We start from the raw sequence: 18,557 nt of genomic DNA on the forward strand, positions 1-18,557 counted from the left end.
CGGCCCCGCCCCGCGCGCCCCCCCCCGCCCAGCTGGGGGCACCGAAGGTGACTTTCACCCAGACACGCCCCAGACACGCCCCCGGCCCAGGTGCGAAGGGGAGAGAGCTGAGGGGTTCGGGCACCCTGTACCCGAGAGGCTGGGTCTGTGCACCGCTGAGGAATAGGGCCGGGAGTGGGGCTCGAGGCTCCGGGACCTTGTTCCTGAAGCGGGGCATGGTGGAGCAGGGGCCTGGGGAGGCTCAGCGGCCCAGCAAGAACAGGGTCCTTCGGAGCTCCGGGCCCCTTCGATGCTCCGGGCCCTGGAGGGTCCCAGGGCAGAGGCAGGGCAGGGGCCGAGGTGAGGGCGGGCGGGGCCCCGGGCGCCTGCCGCTGCGCGGCTCTGACGGGGATGGATGAGCGCCCCGCGGCTGATTCGGCCCGGAGATGAGAATCATTGATCACGGAAGGAAACCCCATCACGTCTTTCAATAGGGCTGACAAACGACGCCCGCCGCCCCCCCAACCCCCGCCTTCAAGGCACCTCTGCGGTCTCAAGACCCCTCCGCTAGATCCGCCGTTCACCTTTGCCCCTCGCCCCCCACCGCCGACCCCTCCACACGTCCCAGAGCATCCCCGCGTGGGGGTTGGGCAGGAGCCGCGCCGCCTGTCCGGCCTCTTGGTGCAGCCTCCATCCCTTTTCTCCCAGTGTCCCATATTTCACCATCAGCTCCTCTAGATCCTTCTCCCCTTCCGCCTCTGTCTCTGTCCTTGTCTCTGTCTCCAGCCTGGCCCTGTCTCTGTCCCTATCCTCTTGGCTGTTTCTTCATCCCTCCCTCCTCCCACTAGTCTCTCTCTCTCTCTCCTGCCCAAGGAGTCTTCACCTGTCAGCTGTTGCTATGCACCGAGGCTGTGGCTGAGATTGTGGTATGACCGACACCTTGACAGCAAGAGATAGGGACAAGCAAAGACAGACAGAGAGACAGACACATACCCAGAGACACCAGCACATGCCTCCAGGCATGCACGCAGGTACATCACAGGGGCAGGCCACACTGTAGAGGTGAACATACAGGCAGAGAGAAACACATTCACACAGAGAGCAGCACACACACACAGACAGGTACACACCTCGAGGCGCTGATCCACACAGATGGACACACTCGGTTTACACACACACAGAAGCACACAGAGACAGAGAGACAAATGCACACTTTCACCAAGAGACAAGCATACCCAGCCAGGTACTCAGAGCAGACGACCGACCCCACCTTCCTTGCCTTGGCAGAGAGGCAAATATCCACATATGTAGATGGACACGCACTCAGGTGTACGCCGGCACTGGCAGTCCGAAAGACAAGCCCAGGAACACACAAAGACAGATATAGGGATGTGACAGACACAAAACAAGGATTAGGAATGCTGAGAAGATGAGGCAGACACAGAGACACCCAGACAGACAGAAGCCAGGAGGCAGGAACCTGGGTGCAGGGGGGGCAGAGAGGGAGGCGGGAAGGGGTAGAAGGCCCAAGGCCAAGAGGCTCCATCCAGAATCCTGCACCTGGCCAAGCACAGGGGCTGCTGAAATGGTAGTGGGCAGTGGGGGAAGTAGGCACACTCAGGCTCAGGGCACCCAGGACAGAAGCTCTTCACTAGAGTCCTGGTTTTCTGGAGTCCTACCCACCCCATCTCTCCTCCTTTCCCTAGTCTCGGGTCACTGCTTTCTGTCTCCAGCTACACACACACACACACCCCACTCCCTGTCTCCATCTCTGTGTCTCTGTCTCTCATTCCGTCTGTATCAGCCTCTGCCTCTGGTTCTGCCCCTGTCTCTTCTCCATCTCTGTCTTAGGTCTCTCTGCCATCCTTGGCAGGTGAGGAGTTTTTGAGGACTGCCTCCTGGTAGACCCTCTCCTGGCCATCCTGGCGGGCAGAGGGAGGATGCTGACTGGAGGGTGTGTGTTCCAAGCCGCAGCTGGGGGCCCCTCTCGTTCTGCCCAGGATCTTGAGGCGACAGGCAGAGAATCAGTGGCTCCCCGGGGGCGCCAGATGCGCGGCTGGCAGAAGGAGGGAGTGAGGGGGTGGGGCTGGTGGTGGTGGGTAGTAGGCAGGCGCTGGGGGAGGGAGAGGAGCCGGCTGGAGGAGGGTAGAGGGGGTGTGGCAGAATAGCCCAAGGGAAGGAAGTGAGAGGCTGGGCTGGGGTCCGCCTGGAGGTGCATAATTAGTGTACTGGGGAGGGGGCTGTGCTGGGCTCGAGGATGAGCTGCGCTGCAGGAGTGCGTACGCCACCTGGTGGACAGATGAGGACACAAGCCTCCCTCTAAGCGATCAACAAGGACGCCCCCTTTCTCCAGCAGGATCGCTCTGCCCTGGGGCCCTAGGGAGCCCGGGAGGCAGTGGAGGATAGCAGAACTGGCTTGGAAGCTGAGGCTGGAGATGGCATCTCAGGCCTAAGAGGGAAGGGGAGGGCTCCTGTTTCTAGAGGTGCTTGGACCCATAGCTTCCTCAGGAAAGGAGGAATAGACTGAGAAGGTTAAACCAGGGAGGCAGGGGGAATGAAAGGCAGCACTCCCCCCTTGGGCTTGGCAAGGGCCCTTCAGACGTTTAAAGCTGCCATCTCTGAGCATATTTGCTACTGTGGGGAGAGCGGAGCTCTAACCCTTTCTCAATCTTGGACCATGTAAAGCGGCGTGACCTTCTGCAAGAGGTTCCCCTCTCTGACCAGGGGCTGAAGTAGACCTGGTACCCCCTTTGGTTGTAGCAGTCCTTTCCTGTCAACCCCTGGGATGTGAGATGTGTCTGTTGGTGGACCGTGGGGCCTGGAAAACTGGTCTTCCCAGCTTTAGCTTCAGGGGCCCCCCTCCTGAATCCAGGGTTCTGACTCTTGGCATCTGATTAATTACCCTCCATGAAGTGTGAGATGTCAGTGCTTCAAGAGCAAACTTAGAGAGAACTGTATGGGACCACCCTGAAGGATTAGAAAGCCGTTCACAACCCCAGTGTGTTCATTTCTTATTGTGGGATTTCTCACTGTGGGAGATAATTTTGGGTAGGGGTGGCAGTGTTGTCCCATAAAAGTGACAATACAGAGAAACAGATCTTGGAGTTAGCGTCCTAGAGCCAGACAGAACACATGATCCAGAGTGGTGAAGACACTGGTTCAAGTTCACACAGCCAGGAGAAGCAGGTCTTTCTGGTCAAGTCCAGTGCCACCCACTTCCCTGCTACAGCCCAATGAAGGGGGATGGAACTCCAGAAGGGCACTGAAGACCCGATGCTCAAGCCTCCCTCCAGCACAGAGCATGGCTCCCTCTGGTGGCTGGAGCATGAAAGCACAGGCCAGCTCCCAGAGTCTCACACTCAGGTAGACACAAACGGCTTTTTTTTTTTCTTTTTCTTTTTTTTTACAGTTTTATTTATAACAATATCTGTGTTATTTAGTTGTAAAGGAATTCAGCAAAAATTATTAAAACGTTCATATCCCCAAAACGGGGCTGCCCGCTTGCCCTTCCTTGGTGTGCCCCACTTCCTCCTCATCCCCAGGGGAGGGGAGCCTGGGGGAGTGTTTACCAAAGAAAGTCTCCAGCCCTGGGAGCCACAGTGGGGGCACTGGAGAGGGGGAGGGCCTGTCTGGTAGGGATACTGAGTGTGGCCATCTCAGAGGTGCCCCTAGAGTAGGGGCTGGGGCATGGGATGGCCTCCCCCAAGAAGAACTAAAAAAACTCCATCCTTTCCTTCCTACCTCAGCCGGAGCCAAGTCTTCCAGACAAGGGCAGCAAAGGACTCACCCGCCCCAGAATCCCAGAGTCAGCCCTCAGGGAGCTGGGAGGGGTGGGGGCGATGAGGGGGGAGAGCCTTGACGAACTGTCTTGTACAGGGAGGGGGAGGCAGCACCACCAGCTCTCCCAGTGGGGCTGCGTTTTTGGTGGGAAGGTGGGAGGCAGGGCCCCCTTATACCGGTAAGTTGCAGGGGCCCCCTTCCTGCGCCCCCTCCCGGAAGGCAGCATTGGGCGGGGTGCTGAGGAGCAGGCAGGAAGGAGAATGGGAAGAGATAATACTGTGCCCACTTGCTCGCTCACATATAAAAAGTAATTCCTTCATTTTTACATTTATACATCCCAGCAGGGCTGGGGAGGGGTTGGCGGGGTAGGATGGGGGCTCCTTGAAGGACTTCTCTGGCAGGGGGCAGGAGGCTCTCTGCAGAAGTCCGATGGTGCAGGACCCTATGCCAAGGGGTCCCCTATCTCGTCCTCAGGGCCCCGGCCCAGGAGTTCTCGCTTCTCATCCGTGCTGGCCAAGGAGTGGCGGCTGCCATGACCACCCATATAGAGTGTGGCGTACACGGGGTTGGTGAAGTTGGTGGGCTGCAAGGCGACAGAGCGGTCAGGTGGGGCTCAGGGGCTGGGCTCTGTGGCCCGGGTACCCCATCCCCACCTCCATTCCATCATCCAGCCCAATACCCTTGGTCACCCCACCCACAGCCCTTTGTCCCTGTCCTGGAAGCCTCCTCCCCTGTCCTCCCAGCCCACCTTGTCAGGGTCCAGGGCGAAGTCGGCATCCAGCAGGCCCCCTACATCATCAGGCTCCCCGCCTTCGTACATCTTATACGTGGGGTTCCCAATCTCCACGTTCATGGCCCCGTTGGTCATCCGCTGATGCTGGAAGCCCTTAGCCCTGGGAGGAAGAAGGAGGTTGGATGCAGGGATTCTAGGGGGATATGGCTATAGGGTGGTAAAATCATGGCCACAATTTTCCAGACTCCCCATAACTCACCCTCGGACTCGCCGCTTGTACCAGAACACCGCTCCCGCTACCAGAAGCAGCAGCAGCAGCAAGAGCAAAGGGATTAGGATGGAGGCCATATCTAGAGGGGAGGAGGTGGGAAGCTCAGTCTGAAAGGCCTAGGAGGCACAAAGCCCTCTGTCCCAGGTCCCGGCAGCCCTGCCTCCCCAACCGCTGCCACCTACGTCCAGGCTGCTCTTGGCCGACCACGTGCTCCTCACACCGGGGTCCCGCCATGTGGGGTGGGCACCTGCAGACGGGAGGGGCAGAGCTGAGGGGGCATGTCGTCCACAACCGTGGCTGCCGGGGAAACTGGGAGGGACCGCAGGATTCTACTGGTCCGGCTCAGACTTGGGGGAGGGAGGGATAATCTAGGCCTCAGTGAGGCGCAGGCCCAACTCACTGGCACTCGGGCATCATTTTGCTGTTCATGGTGCAGGAACCGCCATTGCTGCAGTGGCCAACGCAGGTCAGACAGCTGGGGGCCACCCGGCCGTCAGAGCAGCTGCAGGAAGGAGTGAGAGGCTGGGCAGGGCTGACGTAAGGCGTCTGAGATGCTGGGGAAGGGGCGGGGCGGGGCTGGGAGGAGTGGGCCGTGGGTGGGACAGGGCAGGGTCTGGCAGGGCAGACTGCGGGGCGGGGCCCCACTCACTTGCAGGTGACATCCCCGCTCTGCTTGTTGACCACGCAGGCCCCGTCGAGACAGCGGCTACACTTGTTCACCTCACACCTGGGCCCCTCGAAGTAGGCGGTGCAGCGGCACTGCCGGGAGCCATCAGCAGCCATCTGGCACGTGCCAAAGTTCTCACAGTAGCCAGAGCACTGCCCTGTGGTTTGGGGGGTGGGAGAGGAGGTGCCTCGAACGCCACCCTCCCCTCAGGGGGAGGCCACCCTCAGGAGGGTCCCCCAGAGGTTGTGGGGGGCAGCTGCCCACCTGAGAGGACCCCCAGGCCTTTTGGGTGACTCCCGCCTCCTCCTGAGCCCCTGGCTGCCCCCACGTCACAGGCTCCAGGATACAAAGATGTCCCGGAGCATCCTGACAGGGCACTGCTTTTGCTTGAATAATCCTGATGCCAGAGGGCTCACTACCTCGGTGGGGAGTGTGCTGACCCCTCCACAGGGGAGCACTGGCAACTTGGGCCTGGCTGGGCCGCAAACGGCCTCTCTCCAGAGAACTCGCACCTGTGACATCAACCTACGCTCTCAGACCCCCAGCTCCACCATGCCCTGCCCCAGGGCCCAGGGACGGCTCACTCACGGTACTGGCAGCGGTCGCCCAGGAAGCCAGGCAGGCATCGGCACTGGGGCTGGTTGCCCTGGTTGACGGTGCAGGTGCTGTTGTTGGCACAGTACCCCGCACACACCTGCTGGGTGCATTTGGGGCCCGTGAAGCCTGTGGGGCACCGGCACGTGGGCATGCCTGGCGGGAGAGGATGTGTGAGCGGGGCTGTGGCCCACTGAGCCGCCCTGCCCTGCTGCAGGGGAACAGGGCTGGGAGGGCCTGGGCGGAGGGCAGACGGCAGAGGAAAGCGACACGGGGTTGGGGGCAGGGCTGAAGTAAGGCCGGGCAGGGGCTGGGGATTTGTCTGAGTGGAGGCGGCTTGCTGGAGGGGCTGGGGGCCCAGGGACCGGGAGCAGTCCCGGCAGGAGAACTGAAGGCCGTACCGGAGGGGGAGGCAGCACAGGTGCCCCCATTGCGACAGTGCTCCCAGCACTGGTCCAGCTCACACTTGTCGCCCGTGTAGCGGGGCTGGCAGCGGCACTTGGGCTGTCTCCGTGCATTGAGGAAGCAGCTGCCACCATTGAAGCACTGCAGGTTACAGGTTCCGGGCCGAGGAGCTGCAGGAAGGATCATGGCGGGGGGTGGAGAGCCGGGGGGTGGTGAGGGGAATTCAGGGGCTGTAGGGAGGAGGGCTGTGGAGCATGGGACGGGGGACCGGAAAGGGGCGTCGTGAGCATACCGTCCGGCGGGGGCGTTGGCGAGGGCACAGCCACACAGGTGCCATTGTCTAGTCGCTTCCCGTTGGGACAGGTGCAGACAGGCCCACTGGGGCTCAGCAGGCAGAGCCACTCGCACTTCTTGCGGTCACAAGGGTTGGTCACTGCAGGTGAGGGCAGGGGTGGGAGGATGCTGAGCCCTGTGGACCCAGAACCTCCCCTGCCCACCGGGACCTGAGGCTGCAGCTTGGAGACTCGGCACCCCCTGGCCTTCCCTGCGCCAGCCTGGGCTCTCCGTCTCCACTCACCTTCAGGCTGCTTGTGCTGGTGGTACAGGACCACATCTGAGGCGTGGCTCAGGCCCCCCGTCAGGTTGATCAATGGGCTATGTCCAAACTTATGGATCTTGAAGACACGATTATTGATGTAGGTGACGCCATAGATGTAATCCTCAAAGACATCGATGCTGAAGGGGTGACTTAGGCCTGCGGAGGGGTCAGAGGGGACTCAGGCCCTGGTCACACTCTCCAGGACAGTGGGCCCCAAGGCTCCCAGGTACCTCTAACTCAAACATCCCAAAGCAAACTCTCCTCAACCTGTTCCTCCTGCTGTGGCCACTACTGGCAAAAGGTCCCATCAGCTCTAGACGTCTGGGGTCAGGGTCAACTTCTGCTCCCTCTTCTCACATTGGCTATGTTCCTATTATTACCCATATTGCCTCCATGCAGCTCAATACTCATTGGTAGAATGAATGAATGGAAAAGTGGCCCAGAGGGTCAGGGTGGGCCTCAGGCCTGCAGGACTGGTGCAGGGGGTGTCTGGTTGGGAGGGGCCTGAAAGGCACTGCAAGATTGTTGAGGGCCAGGCTGAGGAGGAGGGTAGGTGCTAGGTGAGGCCTTGGGCTCAGAGGGGAGCACAAGGGCCCGAGGCTGCTGGTGGACTCTGACCTCGTTTGCTGTCAGCAGCCACGATTGGGTCAGTGCCGTTGAGCCGGATGCTGCCGATGACTGACAGCTTGGCATCCGCCCAGTACAGACGTTCATTGTGGTAATCCACGGCCAGGCCTGGGGGACCAGAGAGCACTGTGACGGCCCAGCCCCCCTGCCCCGGCCTGGGCGAGCAAGCAGGACTGTCTCCGTGTTTGGGACAGTTCCACCCTGTTCCCATGATCACTCCCAATCACCTCTTCTGGGAAAAGCCTCCACAACCCATCTGTCCCATCCCAGTCCAAGCCCCTTCCCCTAACTTTTGCGTGGCCCCAGGCTCAGCGAGCCTACCCCTCCCACATCCCCTGCCCACTTCTGCACGGACCTGTGGGCCATTGGATGTTGTCCTGTACCAGTGTCTCCCGAAGGGTCCCATCCATGGCTGCTGTTTCAATCTTGGGGTGGTTCCCCCAGTCTGACCAGTACATGGTGCTGGGGAGGGAGAAGGAGTGAGTGTGGCTAGGACCTGGGCTCCCACAGGAGGCCACTCAAGGTGGGCACAGGGCACAGAGACTGCTGGGTACACAGAGAGGAGGGTGTTCTTGTCCACCTCCTCCAGAGAGAAGTGGGGGGAGTCAACTTCCTGACCAGGTTAAAGATCTTATACTCTAAAACCACAGTGTGCTGCTCCAGAGTCGTCTAAGGAGGCAGAGCTGCCCCCTGGAGCAGAGGAGAAGCCCAGAAGCGACAGCCAGCCAAGTGGAGGTCAGGCCCCACCTGAGCAGGCCAGCAGGACCCCAGGGAGGGCCAGGGCTGGGCACAGCCTGGAAGACCCAGGGGCCTGCGGAGGACTCTGACCTCAGGCTGGTCTGGGAGAGGAAGGACAAGCCGGGGGATGCTGGGCACCCACCTCCAACCCAGGGGCTTCCTAGCCCCAGCCCAGATGCCTCCCCCCAGGACCCCTGCCCACCCCCTCAGCGGGTCCACCACAATGGCATGGGGCTCGTCAATCATGCCGGAGATGAGCGTCTTGCGGTTCTCGCCCTTCATCTGTGCCACTTCAATCACATCTCGGCCCGAGTCAGTCCAATACACGTTCCCGGCAACCCAGTCGATGGCGATGCCCCTTGGCATCTTGAGCCCTGAAATCTGGATGAGGGGGTTACAGTTTCAGAGGCTTCCACCTTTTGTCTTCCTGCCCATTGTCCAGCCCCCCGACACCCGGTCAGCCTGTCCCTGCTAGATATCACGACCTTGATTTATTGAGGAACAGAGTAAAGGCCAAAGAGACGAAATAGGTTAGTAAGATGGAATAGGTTAGTTAGTGGGCTGGCTGTGACGATCAGGAACTGAACGTGGCTCTGACGCTGCTGGCCAGGTGCCCCCTGTGCCCTGTAGCCTCGGGCTGACACGCGGCAGAAACACCTACTGACGATGGTGCTGCTCTGTCTACCTGCTGTCCGTGCCTCACGACGTAATCCGGAGTCTGCCCTGCATGCCAGTCTCACCCTTTGGCCCTTCCTCTGTCCTCTGCAAACTCTGCTCTGAACAGTCTGCTTTTTGGAGTCTTCCCACCCAGCCCGTGCCTCCATGTAGGTCCCACCCCAGGCTGGGTGCTCACATTAAGGTGGGTGACACCCCGGTCAATCTGTCGCCGGTGGCGATTGGAAGTGGTGGGAGGTGCAGCAGGTGGCAGGCTGCGGTAGGAGATGGTGCCCGTGTGCCAATTGGTCCAGTAGACGCGGCCAGCCTTGACATGGACATCCATGGCATCGATGCGGACACTCTCATCACCCTGGAAGGCCTGCTCATAAGCCGAATGGGGGTGACTGGGGAACAGGCTTCGGATCTCATTGTCATCAGCAATGTACAGGACCTGATACTCAGAGCCTGGGGGGACAAGAGACCAGATGTTGGTGGGGGTGAAAGGTGGGACTGGGGCTGTTGGGCCTGGTGCTGGAAGGAGCCGCCGTCACGTGCTCCCCACCCAGCCCAGCGCCTTTCACACTAAAAATGTCTCTTCTCCTAATCAAACCATCTGACCCAGTCAGAAGCCTCTGTCATCCTGCCCCAGAGCCAAGCTTGAGGACTCCAGCCTCAGCCCCTGGAACTCCCCTCCCCTCCCCTCCCGCCCCTCCTCTCCTCTCCTGAGGTGATCTAGTGTGACCTGCTGACCCTCCTCCTCCAGCCTCATGGACTTCTGCCTCCTCGTGGCTTCTGCTAGCATCACCACGGTCCCTGCTCCACACTGATATCTGCTTGTGGGTGCACACCCATGTGGGGGTGTGTGAGCATGGCCACGGAGGGGGGCAGATGTGCATGGGCATCTGAGTGCACTTGGGCACGTGTGGTGGGGTTGTGTGTGCAGTGTGTGTGTGCGCCTGGGTGTGCATACATGGATGTGGGGTATGTTTGTATACAGGCATGAGGAAGGTGCAGGTGTGTGTCAAAGCATATGTGGGTGTAGAACTTACATGTTCTCACCAAAAAAAAAAAAAAAAAAGTAAATACGTGAACTGATAGATGTGTTAACTCGATGCGGGGGGAATCCTTTCACAAGGCGTATGTACATCAAATCATCACCTTGCACACATTAAATATCTTACAATTTTGTCAATTATACCTCAATAAACATGAAAAAAGCATAATGGGAATATGCAGGTGGGGTACACTTGGCTCTGTAAGTGTGGTGATGCCGCCTGCGTGCTCTGCCCCCAAACTTCCTCAGCCCCAGGACCTCGGGCCCCTGCACGGCTGCCAGAACGGAGTGCAGAAAGCTGTACTGAGGGTCTGGAATTTCAAGCTTGGGCAAGGGTGCTTGGAGGAAAACACAGCGTTGCAGGTCCCGTTTCTTATCCTGGCATTGTAAGCCCCGCCCCCTCTCTCCGTCCTCTCCCGGCTCCCACCTTCCGCCTTGCAGGTGTTGTGCGTCTTCATGAAGTTGCGCGCGCAGCTGCACAGGTGGCCGCCCTTGGTGTTGTTGCAGAGCTGTGAGCAGGTGCCGAAGCGCAGGCATTCGTTGATGTCTGGGGGTTACACAGGAGGGTCACGGAAAGTCTTGCGCCTGGGGCTTCTGCCCTCCCCGCTGGGCCCCACCTTCCTACCCTGGCATCCAGGCTGGCCTGGCACCGTGTGGAAGCCAGAGCGGCAGGCACAGTACGCGGCTTTCTCGGTGCGCACGCAGCGTGCCTCATCCCCGCAGATGCTGGCGTTGGCGGCGCAGCTGGTCAGCTTGGGGTCTGCAAAGACAGAGAGTCTAGGCCTGGGCTTCGGCTCTCAGCCCCTCCCGGCCAAACCCCGCCCCAGCACGCCGGGTCTCACCGATGCTGCAGCCCTCCTCGTCAGAGCCGTCCCCGCAGTCATCGAACATGTTGCAGCGCAGCGAGGAGGAGAGGCAGTGCTGGTTCCGGCACAGAAACTCCTTCTTGTCTTTGCAGTGGGGGGTCTGGGCTGTGGGCGGCTCTGGGGGAGGGCGGGGCTTGAGGTCCTGGGTATTTACCACCCTGCCCCCTCTTCCCACTGGAACCCCCAGTCAGTCACGGGTAGAGGGGGTCCCAAGCCTGGCTGTCAAGCTTCAGGGGAAGCTGGTTAAACATCCAGATTCTCAGTCTCCACCTCAACACCTTCCTCAGGGGCTTCTTTCCCAACAAGACAGGGCCTCCAGGCTCCCGGCAGTGGATCCGCCCCTCTCCCGGTCAATCGGCTCAACAGATGATGAGCCCACCTGGCCCAGCCCCACTGCCTGCAGCACCCCCACTCTAGGCGCCCCAGGCTCCCCCTTACTGGCCCCCTGCTCACCACAGTCCTCCTCATCAGTCCCATCCCCGCAGTTGTCTGTGCCGTCGCACTGGCGCCCGATCCACAGGCAGACGCGGTCGTTCTTGCAACGGAAGGGCCGGTTTGGAGGGCACACGAACCTGGCTGCAGCAGCGAGAGGAGACAAGTCAGAATCAGCCCCCACCCATGAGCCTCACCGCACTCCTCTGGGTTCTCGTCAGAGTTGTCCCCGCAGTCGTCCTCGCCGTCGCACTTCCATGCTAGCGGCTTGCACAGAGTGTTGTTGCACTGGAACTCGTCCAGGGGGCAGGTCCGCACTGGGCGTCAGGGGGAGCAAAGAGTAAAGAATGAGCCCTGAGCCCCAGGCTGCTGGCGGCCGGGTCTTGCCCAGACCCCTCCCTCCAGGGGCAGAGACCTAGAGGGAACACGGGGAAAGCGGTGGTACCACCGGATCGAACCCGAGTTTCCTAATTTTCTACCAGCCGGGTAAGCTGGGCAGAACTGCCTCCTCTGGTATTTAGGGGAGAAGAGGCATTTTTGGGGAAGTGTCCAGAGGAGTCCGGAGAGCCCTCTTTCTCTGGTGGTGTGGCAGGGCTCCGGGGCCTACTGTAGTTCAATGGCAGGTACACTCAGCTGGGAGTCAGGAGCCCTAGGTTCCAATCCCTGTCCTTAGCCCACCAGCGCAGAGCTAGGATATCTGCCCTCACTGCTCCAAGCGCCAACCTTCTCTCACCCGGCCTGACCACTGCCCCAGGAAAGGAAAGTGAGCAGGGACTTTACTTCTCAGGGCAGCTGACTGCTGTGTTGGAACTTGTGGGATGGGGCCTGGGTGGACACAGCCCACAGGTTTCTGCTGGATTTCAACCCAACTGGCTCCTGATTAAGTGCTATTGCGGGGTGGCGGTAGGGTGGGAGGGCTGGGGAGCCGAGCTGGAGGGGCTCACCGCCAGTGCCGCAGGCTTCCTCGTCACTGCCGTCCATGCAGTCAGCGTCTGCATCACAGCGCCAGCGCAGGGGGATGCAGTGACCACTCTTGCACTGGAACTGGTCCATGTCACAGCGGGGGGTACAGTCTTTCTGTGGGCGCAGGAACAGCCTCCTGGTCAGACCTGGGCACCCCTGCAGGCCTGCCCTGACTCTTCTAAGGCCATCCCTCCCTCCTTCTGGTCTCCCTGCCCACCTCGTCTGAGCCATCTGCACAGTCATGATCCCCATCACATTTCCAGCGCCCAGCGATGCATCGGCCATTGGCACAGGAGAACTCACTCTCAGAGCAGGGCCGAGGGGCTGGGAAGGACAGGGGAGAGACAGGCCCCAGAAGGGTGGGCATACGGACTCAGCCCTCGAGAGCATCTCCAGCCCTTGCAGAGCAATATCACCCATCCCTGAGTCCCTGAAGGCCACAGTTGACTGGCATAATGACCAAGATGCTCAACTAATCCCGGGCGAGCCAACTGGCTGCCCTCATAGGACCGGTCAGGCCCAGAGGGCACTCACACTTACCCGTCTGGGGCAGACACATGAGAGAGGGCACGGGTCCCTGGCCCTGCCCTCAGGACAGACTGTGTGTGGGGAGGGGAAGGGAGGGGCAAGACCACTAAGACAAGCACCAGGGTTTAGGGAGAGGCCAGTAAAGGAGGATGGGCTGGCACAGCACGGGGACAGGTGGGCTCTGGGGCAGCAGCAGGGGGATGTGGTAGGAGCACGGGCACATCAGAGACACCTACCTCTGCAACCCCAAGAGGACAGTGTGAAAATGGAGAGAAACATGAGATGAGGTGAAATGGCACAAACCCAAATACACAACATGGAGCGGGGTGGGGTGGGGTGAGGCGCGAGGGAGCTCCTGACCCCCAGCCCTGGGAAGCAGCCACCTGCTCTAGTGCAGCCTGGTGGCAGTGGGGCAGGGGTACTGAGCGGGGAGGTCTCCTGGGGGAGGACACCTGCTGGGCCGGGTGGGACGGGGCAGGGGACATACTGCAGCTCTCCTCATCGGAGTTGTCGCCACAGTCATTGTCGTAATCGCACTGCCAACGGCCCGGCACACAGCGGTTGTTCTTGCAGCGGAACTGGTAGGGCTCACAGGTACGCTCGTCTAGAAGAGGCAAGATTGAGGGGCAGTCAGGGATAGAGTGGGGGGCAGACGTCAGGGCCCCGGAAGGTGTGGTCAGGATGGCCAGGAGCGGGAGAGTGGGCATTCCAGCCTGACAAAAAGGTCAGCAGTGGGAGTCCAGGCCGTGTTCTGAGATGTGGAGTCTACGGGGACTTCTGGGGCAGGAGGGACACGAAAGGATGGAGCTGCTCTGGGGAGGGGATCGACAGATCCCATAGGGTGGCCAGGTGTGTGCCGATGAGGTGCTGGCAGGAGTGGGGACGGGAATTAGACAGGAGGGGGACCCAGGCGGCAGGCAGCCCCAGCCCTCCCCGTCAGGTGCCTTTCCCTGGAGCAGGGCTGGGGAAGCTCACCACACTCTTCTTTGGGCTCATCCGAGCCGTCCCCGCAGTCGTCCTCTCCATCACACTTCCAGCGCGCCGGGATACAGCGGCCCGAGTCCTTGCAGCGGAATTCATCCACTCCACAGGTCATCTGGGCTGCAAGGGGGTGGCCCAGTGATGAGGGGGAGGCTCCTTTCAGGAATGCACTGGGAGGGTGCGGTCTGGGTGGGAGCGGCCACCGAGGGGGGTGGTGGGAGCAGCAGACACTGTGGAGGGAGGGTGGGCTCCAGGAGACTCACTGCAGTTGGCGGGCTCGTCACTGCCGTCCACACAGTCGTTGTCCCGGTCACAGACCCAGACTCGGGGGATGCAGCGCTTGGTGATGGAGCACTGGAACTGGTTGGGGGCACAGGTCACCTCGGCTGCGGGGTTGGGGAGAGAATGAGGACCTGCCCATTCCACCTCCCCCGCACAGTTCAAGATCCCCATCTCCTCCCTCTTCCAAGGCCTGGCCTTGTCCTGGTCCTGCCAGCAATTTCTTGGGAGGAAGGAAAATTATCTTCAACTTCGGTGATTTTGTCTTCTGGGCCCGCACATCTCTAGGACGTACATGATGATTTTACGAGCGAACCAAGTCACACCCCATATAATTTATGTTGCTCATCTAGTAACATTACTTGAGAGCAGCATGACCCCTAGAAGAAGTGGGGGCTAGGTTTCAATGTGAGTCGTGTTTCCGTGCCCATTTGCCACCGCCCGGGGCACTCACGGCAGTCCCTCTCGTCCTCCCCGTCTCCGCAGTTGTCCTGCCCGTTGCAACGGAAGATGCCGGGAATACAGCGGTTGGTGTTGGTGCACTTGAACTGACTGGGCAAGCAGACGTGGATGTCTGTGGGGGTGGCAGGAGGGGAGGGTAACTAACGGTGGGTGCAGGACTCGGGAGGGGCGGGGGTCCCACTGCCTCGGGGGGAGAGCGCAGGCCCAGGGCTGGAGAAGCAGGAGTCCAGCCTGGAGAGGTGGCCGCTGTGGGCTGGGCCTCCTTGCCCTGGGAGCGCAGTTACCAAACCCCCAAATCCCGGGGAGGACAAGGCGGGGCGGGAGGGTGGCCCTTTACCGCAGTTGGCCTCGTCACTGTTGTCCTGGCAGTCGTTGTCCCCGTCACAGATGAAGGCAGGGTTTGTGCAGATGCCCGTCGAGCACTGGAACTGTCCTGGGCGGCACTTGAACTCGGCTGCCGGGAGGGGAGGCTCAGCGTCAGCAGGGCCGGGGGGTGGGCCACTCGGGGCCTCGGGAGTCGGGCGGCCCTGACGCAGGACCCTCTTGCCACCCCGCCCGGGCACTCACGACAGTCCGGGGGCTCGTCCGAGTGGTCCCCGCAGTCGTCCTCCGTGTCACACTTCCACCAGAAGGGGATGCACTTGTCGTTCTTGCACACAAACTGGAGGGCAGGTGGGGGCGAGAGGGGTTGGTGGGGGTCTGGGGAACTCAGGAGGTTTTCTTTCGAGGGACCGGGATGTCTCAAAGAAGCAGGGGTGTCAGGTATCTTGGGGGGAGGTTGAGCTGGATGGGAGGTTGGGGTGTGGTGAGCGCAGGAAGGCCAGGCGAGGGGGCATCTGTGTGGAGGTCGGTGGGGGGAGTCAGGGTTAGGGGGTGGGGTGTTTGTGTGAGGTGACGGGTGTAAAAGTATTGCTGTGGGGAGACAAGAGGTAGGCAAGAAATGCGGGGGTGTTAGCGTGGGAAAACCAGATGTGTGAGGATAGTAGGGCGGGTGCTGGGGTCCCAGGAGGAGTGCAGGTAGTGGTGTGGGAGATCGGGGAACGAGGCATGGGGAGCGGGGTCTGGGGAAGAACCTCACCTGGCTGGCTGTGCAGTTGGACACACAGTTGCGCCCGTCGCCGCCCAGGTAGAAGTTGGTGGGACAGGCACACTTGTGGCCGCCCCCGGGGGACAGCAGGCAAAGGTTGCTGCAGCCGCCATTGTTGACCTTGCAGGGGTGGTTGGGCACTGCCGGAGGAAACGTGGTTAGAGGGTGGCGGACTGGCCCAGTGTATGGACCACTGCTCCCTGGGCTGCCGGCCTCTGGCGGGGCGAGGGCAGTGCTCACTGGTAACACGTTTTCTGGTCTTTCAAAGGCTGCCTGGCCCATCTATCCTGGGCAGAGGTGGGATGGGTCCAGACCCTGCTCTTTCAGGAGGGAGCTGAAGCCAGAGATAGGAGAGGACCCTGCTGAGGTCCCAGGATCAGGCTGGACCCGAACCCCACAGGCTGCCTCCCCTGTGCTCTGGCCTGCCTGCCTTCGGGGTCTGGCCTTGGTGGTCTCCACCCAGATCTGCTCTACTGGACGGCCTCGGGGCCTCGCTGCTACAAGGTTCTAGGGCTGGACCCCAGCTGGGCCGTAGCTCCTGAGAGCCAGAACATAGCCTGTCTATAGGCCTCCAAATCTCCTGGTGTCTGCAGGCACTGCTTGGTCAGTGCTGGGGAAGGGGTGGCCTGGCAGCCCTGCTGAGACAGTGGGGCCCCATCCCACCTCAGGGGCCCCTCGTGCCTGGCTCATCGGGGGTCGGCTCTCGGTCCTCGGCCGCTTACCGTCAGGCTGGCGCAGGGCATGGAAGACGTGCAGGTCCATGGGCCGGTGCAGTGTGCTGATGAGAAGCGTCTTGTTGGTGCCCGTGGTCTTGTGGGCTCTGTTGATGGACTTTGTCTCCCAGTCGGTCCAGTAGACGTAGTCCTCGAACAGGGTCAGGGCGAAGATGTGCGGTATGTCCTGGCTCAGCACTGAGGGCGGCAGGGGGCCGGGGGACAGGCCGGGTGGCCGGTCAGCACCGAGTAGTACTGGGCGCTTTCCCTACTGGGCCCTTAACCCCACAGCAGCCCCGTGAGGTGGGCACTAGCCCAGCTCCAGCCCCTGGCCGCACAGTTGGTAAGTGGCAGAGCTGAAACGCAACTCCTGGTCTGTCTGACAACAGGTTCCTGCCCAAATATACTCTACGGTTCCCTGGGAGGGAGTGGGGGCGTCCTGGGTACGCCAGCCCCAGCCCTTCTGCTCCCACCTTCCTCAGGGCCTGTCATCTGAAACTGTGCGTGGGAAGGTGCCTCTCTCTCTCCTTCCCGAGGGAGCTGGTGGTGGCCTCATGCCTGGGCGGATCCAGGGGGCATACCCTGGGGTGCTTTGAACCCCCAGACCCCCGGTGGGTGGTGTCCTCAGACCATGCCCTCTGGCTTTTAAGCCTACTCTTGCCCCAAAGGCCTGATCCCCCGTAGCTTCAGAACCCCCATCCCCACTAGTTCGGCTGTGCCTGGGCAGCCTCACTGGCACACTGACCGACGTGACGATTGGAGCCATCCAGGCTGGCAAACTCAATGTAGTCCTCACGGGCGTCGGCCCAGTAGATGCGCTCGGTGACGTAGTCCAGTGTCAGGCCGTTGGGCCACGTGATCTTGGTGTCCACGATGACACTGCGGCCAGACCCATCCATGCCGATCCGGCCGATCAGTGAGTGGTCCCCCCAGTCTGTCCAGTACAGGTACCTGTCAGGTGGGTGAGCAGTCAGCCCTGAGATATCCAGCAACTGGTCCCACCAGGAGCCTGCAGGGAGGCTGGGCCTGGACGCCCGAGTGTACCAGCTGCTTTCAGAGGCTCCCCCAACCCTCCTCGCCCACGTACCCATTCTGCACGTCCACCACCAGAGCCCTGGGCTCACGGAGGCCAGAGCTGACCAACACCGTGCGATAGGCCCCGTTGAGCTTGGACACTTCGATGGTGTCCCGGCCTTTGTCACACCAGTACAGGTTGCCGCCGACCCAATCCACAGCCAGCCCGTCGGGATTGCTGAGGCCCGTCCTGTGCAGCACCTGCGGGCAGGGGCAGGGAGGAAGGGCCCTGGGTGAGTTGGGGCAGGACTCTCAACCGCTCTAGGAGCACAGTGGATGGAAAAGGCCCAGCCCCGGGCATGGTGTCAGCCCAGGCTCGAGGATAGGGGTCTCTGGATGAGAGCGACCACAACCCAAACAAACCCCACAGGGCCTTGGGAGCACAGGTTTAAGGGAGGTCAGACAGAAGGGGAACTTACTGCTAATTAGGAAAAGAGAGACAGGAATCTCCTAGACCTCGCTCGCTGGGCTTAGGGGAGAGAGGAGTAAGGACAAGCAGAGTCCTGCGGTGACTCAGTGTGGAGCGGGGAAAAGGAATAATTCAGTGGGGTGGGTGAGAAGAAGGGGAGATGGCCTTGCAACGGAGAGGGCCCACGGGGCAGGGACATGGGCTGACTCTGCCCCCGGCCTCACCTGTACGTTGCTCCCATTAAGGTGCATCCTTCGGATCATGCTGCCCTGGGTTGTCACGTCTGTCCAGTAAATCATCTGCTCTCGGTAGTCAAAGTCCAAGGCGACAGCGTTGTTCAGGCCCTTGGTTTGGGGGGTGAGCAGAGGGGTGACCGAAGAGTCAGGACGTGGACGGCGGGAGAAGTCAGTGGGGGGATGGCCACGGGCCCGAGTGCGGAGAACGGGGGGTTGTACTGGGTGAGGGACGTAGCGGTGGGTCTGGGGAGGCAGTGGGGTGAGGAGGGCGGGTCTGGCACCTGCTTAAGCAGCGTGTAGTTGGAGCCATCCAGGTTGAGCTTGCGCAGGTAGTACCGGTTGGCGAAGATCAGAAACGGCTCCTCGTCTGGAGGCAGAGGAGGCCGGCTCAGCTGCTGCTGGCTGGGGTGCATTCTAGCACCCC

General features: G+C 61.1%; 2 protein-coding genes across 2 annotated transcripts in view; both read right to left on the reverse strand.

Moving 5' to 3' along the window:
- The window catches only part of NXPH4 (neurexophilin 4), a 10,268-nt gene extending 9,810 nt beyond the window's left edge, over positions 1-458 (reverse strand). The window contains exon 1 of the mRNA XM_024736393.1: positions 197-458. Coding sequence (XP_024592161.1) covers positions 197-458 — 262 coding nt within the window. The remainder of the gene's footprint in view (positions 1-196) is intronic.
- Positions 459-3,367: 2,909 nt separating this feature from the next.
- Positions 3,368-18,557, reverse strand: part of LRP1 (LDL receptor related protein 1) — an 80,172-nt gene continuing 64,982 nt past the window's right edge. The window contains exons 57-89 of the mRNA XM_024736604.1: positions 18,415-18,500; positions 18,122-18,241; positions 17,502-17,689; positions 17,160-17,365; positions 16,424-16,612; positions 15,693-15,841; positions 15,182-15,275; positions 14,952-15,068; positions 14,607-14,726; positions 14,137-14,259; positions 13,868-13,993; positions 13,380-13,496; positions 12,582-12,688; positions 12,346-12,478; positions 11,599-11,718; positions 11,423-11,545; positions 10,946-11,086; positions 10,729-10,863; positions 10,531-10,650; positions 9,246-9,514; positions 8,595-8,773; positions 8,010-8,116; positions 7,646-7,762; positions 7,007-7,183; positions 6,722-6,862; positions 6,426-6,599; positions 6,019-6,180; positions 5,413-5,587; positions 5,164-5,265; positions 4,946-5,010; positions 4,752-4,842; positions 4,508-4,652; positions 3,368-4,342 (exon numbers count right to left, since the gene is read on the reverse strand). Coding sequence (XP_024592372.1) covers positions 4,202-4,342; positions 4,508-4,652; positions 4,752-4,842; positions 4,946-5,010; positions 5,164-5,265; positions 5,413-5,587; positions 6,019-6,180; positions 6,426-6,599; positions 6,722-6,862; positions 7,007-7,183; positions 7,646-7,762; positions 8,010-8,116; positions 8,595-8,773; positions 9,246-9,514; positions 10,531-10,650; positions 10,729-10,863; positions 10,946-11,086; positions 11,423-11,545; positions 11,599-11,718; positions 12,346-12,478; positions 12,582-12,688; positions 13,380-13,496; positions 13,868-13,993; positions 14,137-14,259; positions 14,607-14,726; positions 14,952-15,068; positions 15,182-15,275; positions 15,693-15,841; positions 16,424-16,612; positions 17,160-17,365; positions 17,502-17,689; positions 18,122-18,241; positions 18,415-18,500 — 4,559 coding nt within the window. The 3' untranslated portion in view covers positions 3,368-4,201. The remainder of the gene's footprint in view (positions 4,343-4,507; positions 4,653-4,751; positions 4,843-4,945; positions 5,011-5,163; positions 5,266-5,412; positions 5,588-6,018; positions 6,181-6,425; positions 6,600-6,721; positions 6,863-7,006; positions 7,184-7,645; positions 7,763-8,009; positions 8,117-8,594; positions 8,774-9,245; positions 9,515-10,530; positions 10,651-10,728; positions 10,864-10,945; positions 11,087-11,422; positions 11,546-11,598; positions 11,719-12,345; positions 12,479-12,581; positions 12,689-13,379; positions 13,497-13,867; positions 13,994-14,136; positions 14,260-14,606; positions 14,727-14,951; positions 15,069-15,181; positions 15,276-15,692; positions 15,842-16,423; positions 16,613-17,159; positions 17,366-17,501; positions 17,690-18,121; positions 18,242-18,414; positions 18,501-18,557) is intronic.

The sequence above is a fragment of the Neophocaena asiaeorientalis genome, unplaced genomic scaffold (assembly GCF_003031525.2).
Source record: "Neophocaena asiaeorientalis asiaeorientalis breed wild unplaced genomic scaffold, Neophocaena_asiaeorientalis_V1.1 scaffold134, whole genome shotgun sequence".
Lineage (NCBI taxonomy): Eukaryota > Metazoa > Chordata > Mammalia > Artiodactyla > Phocoenidae > Neophocaena > Neophocaena asiaeorientalis.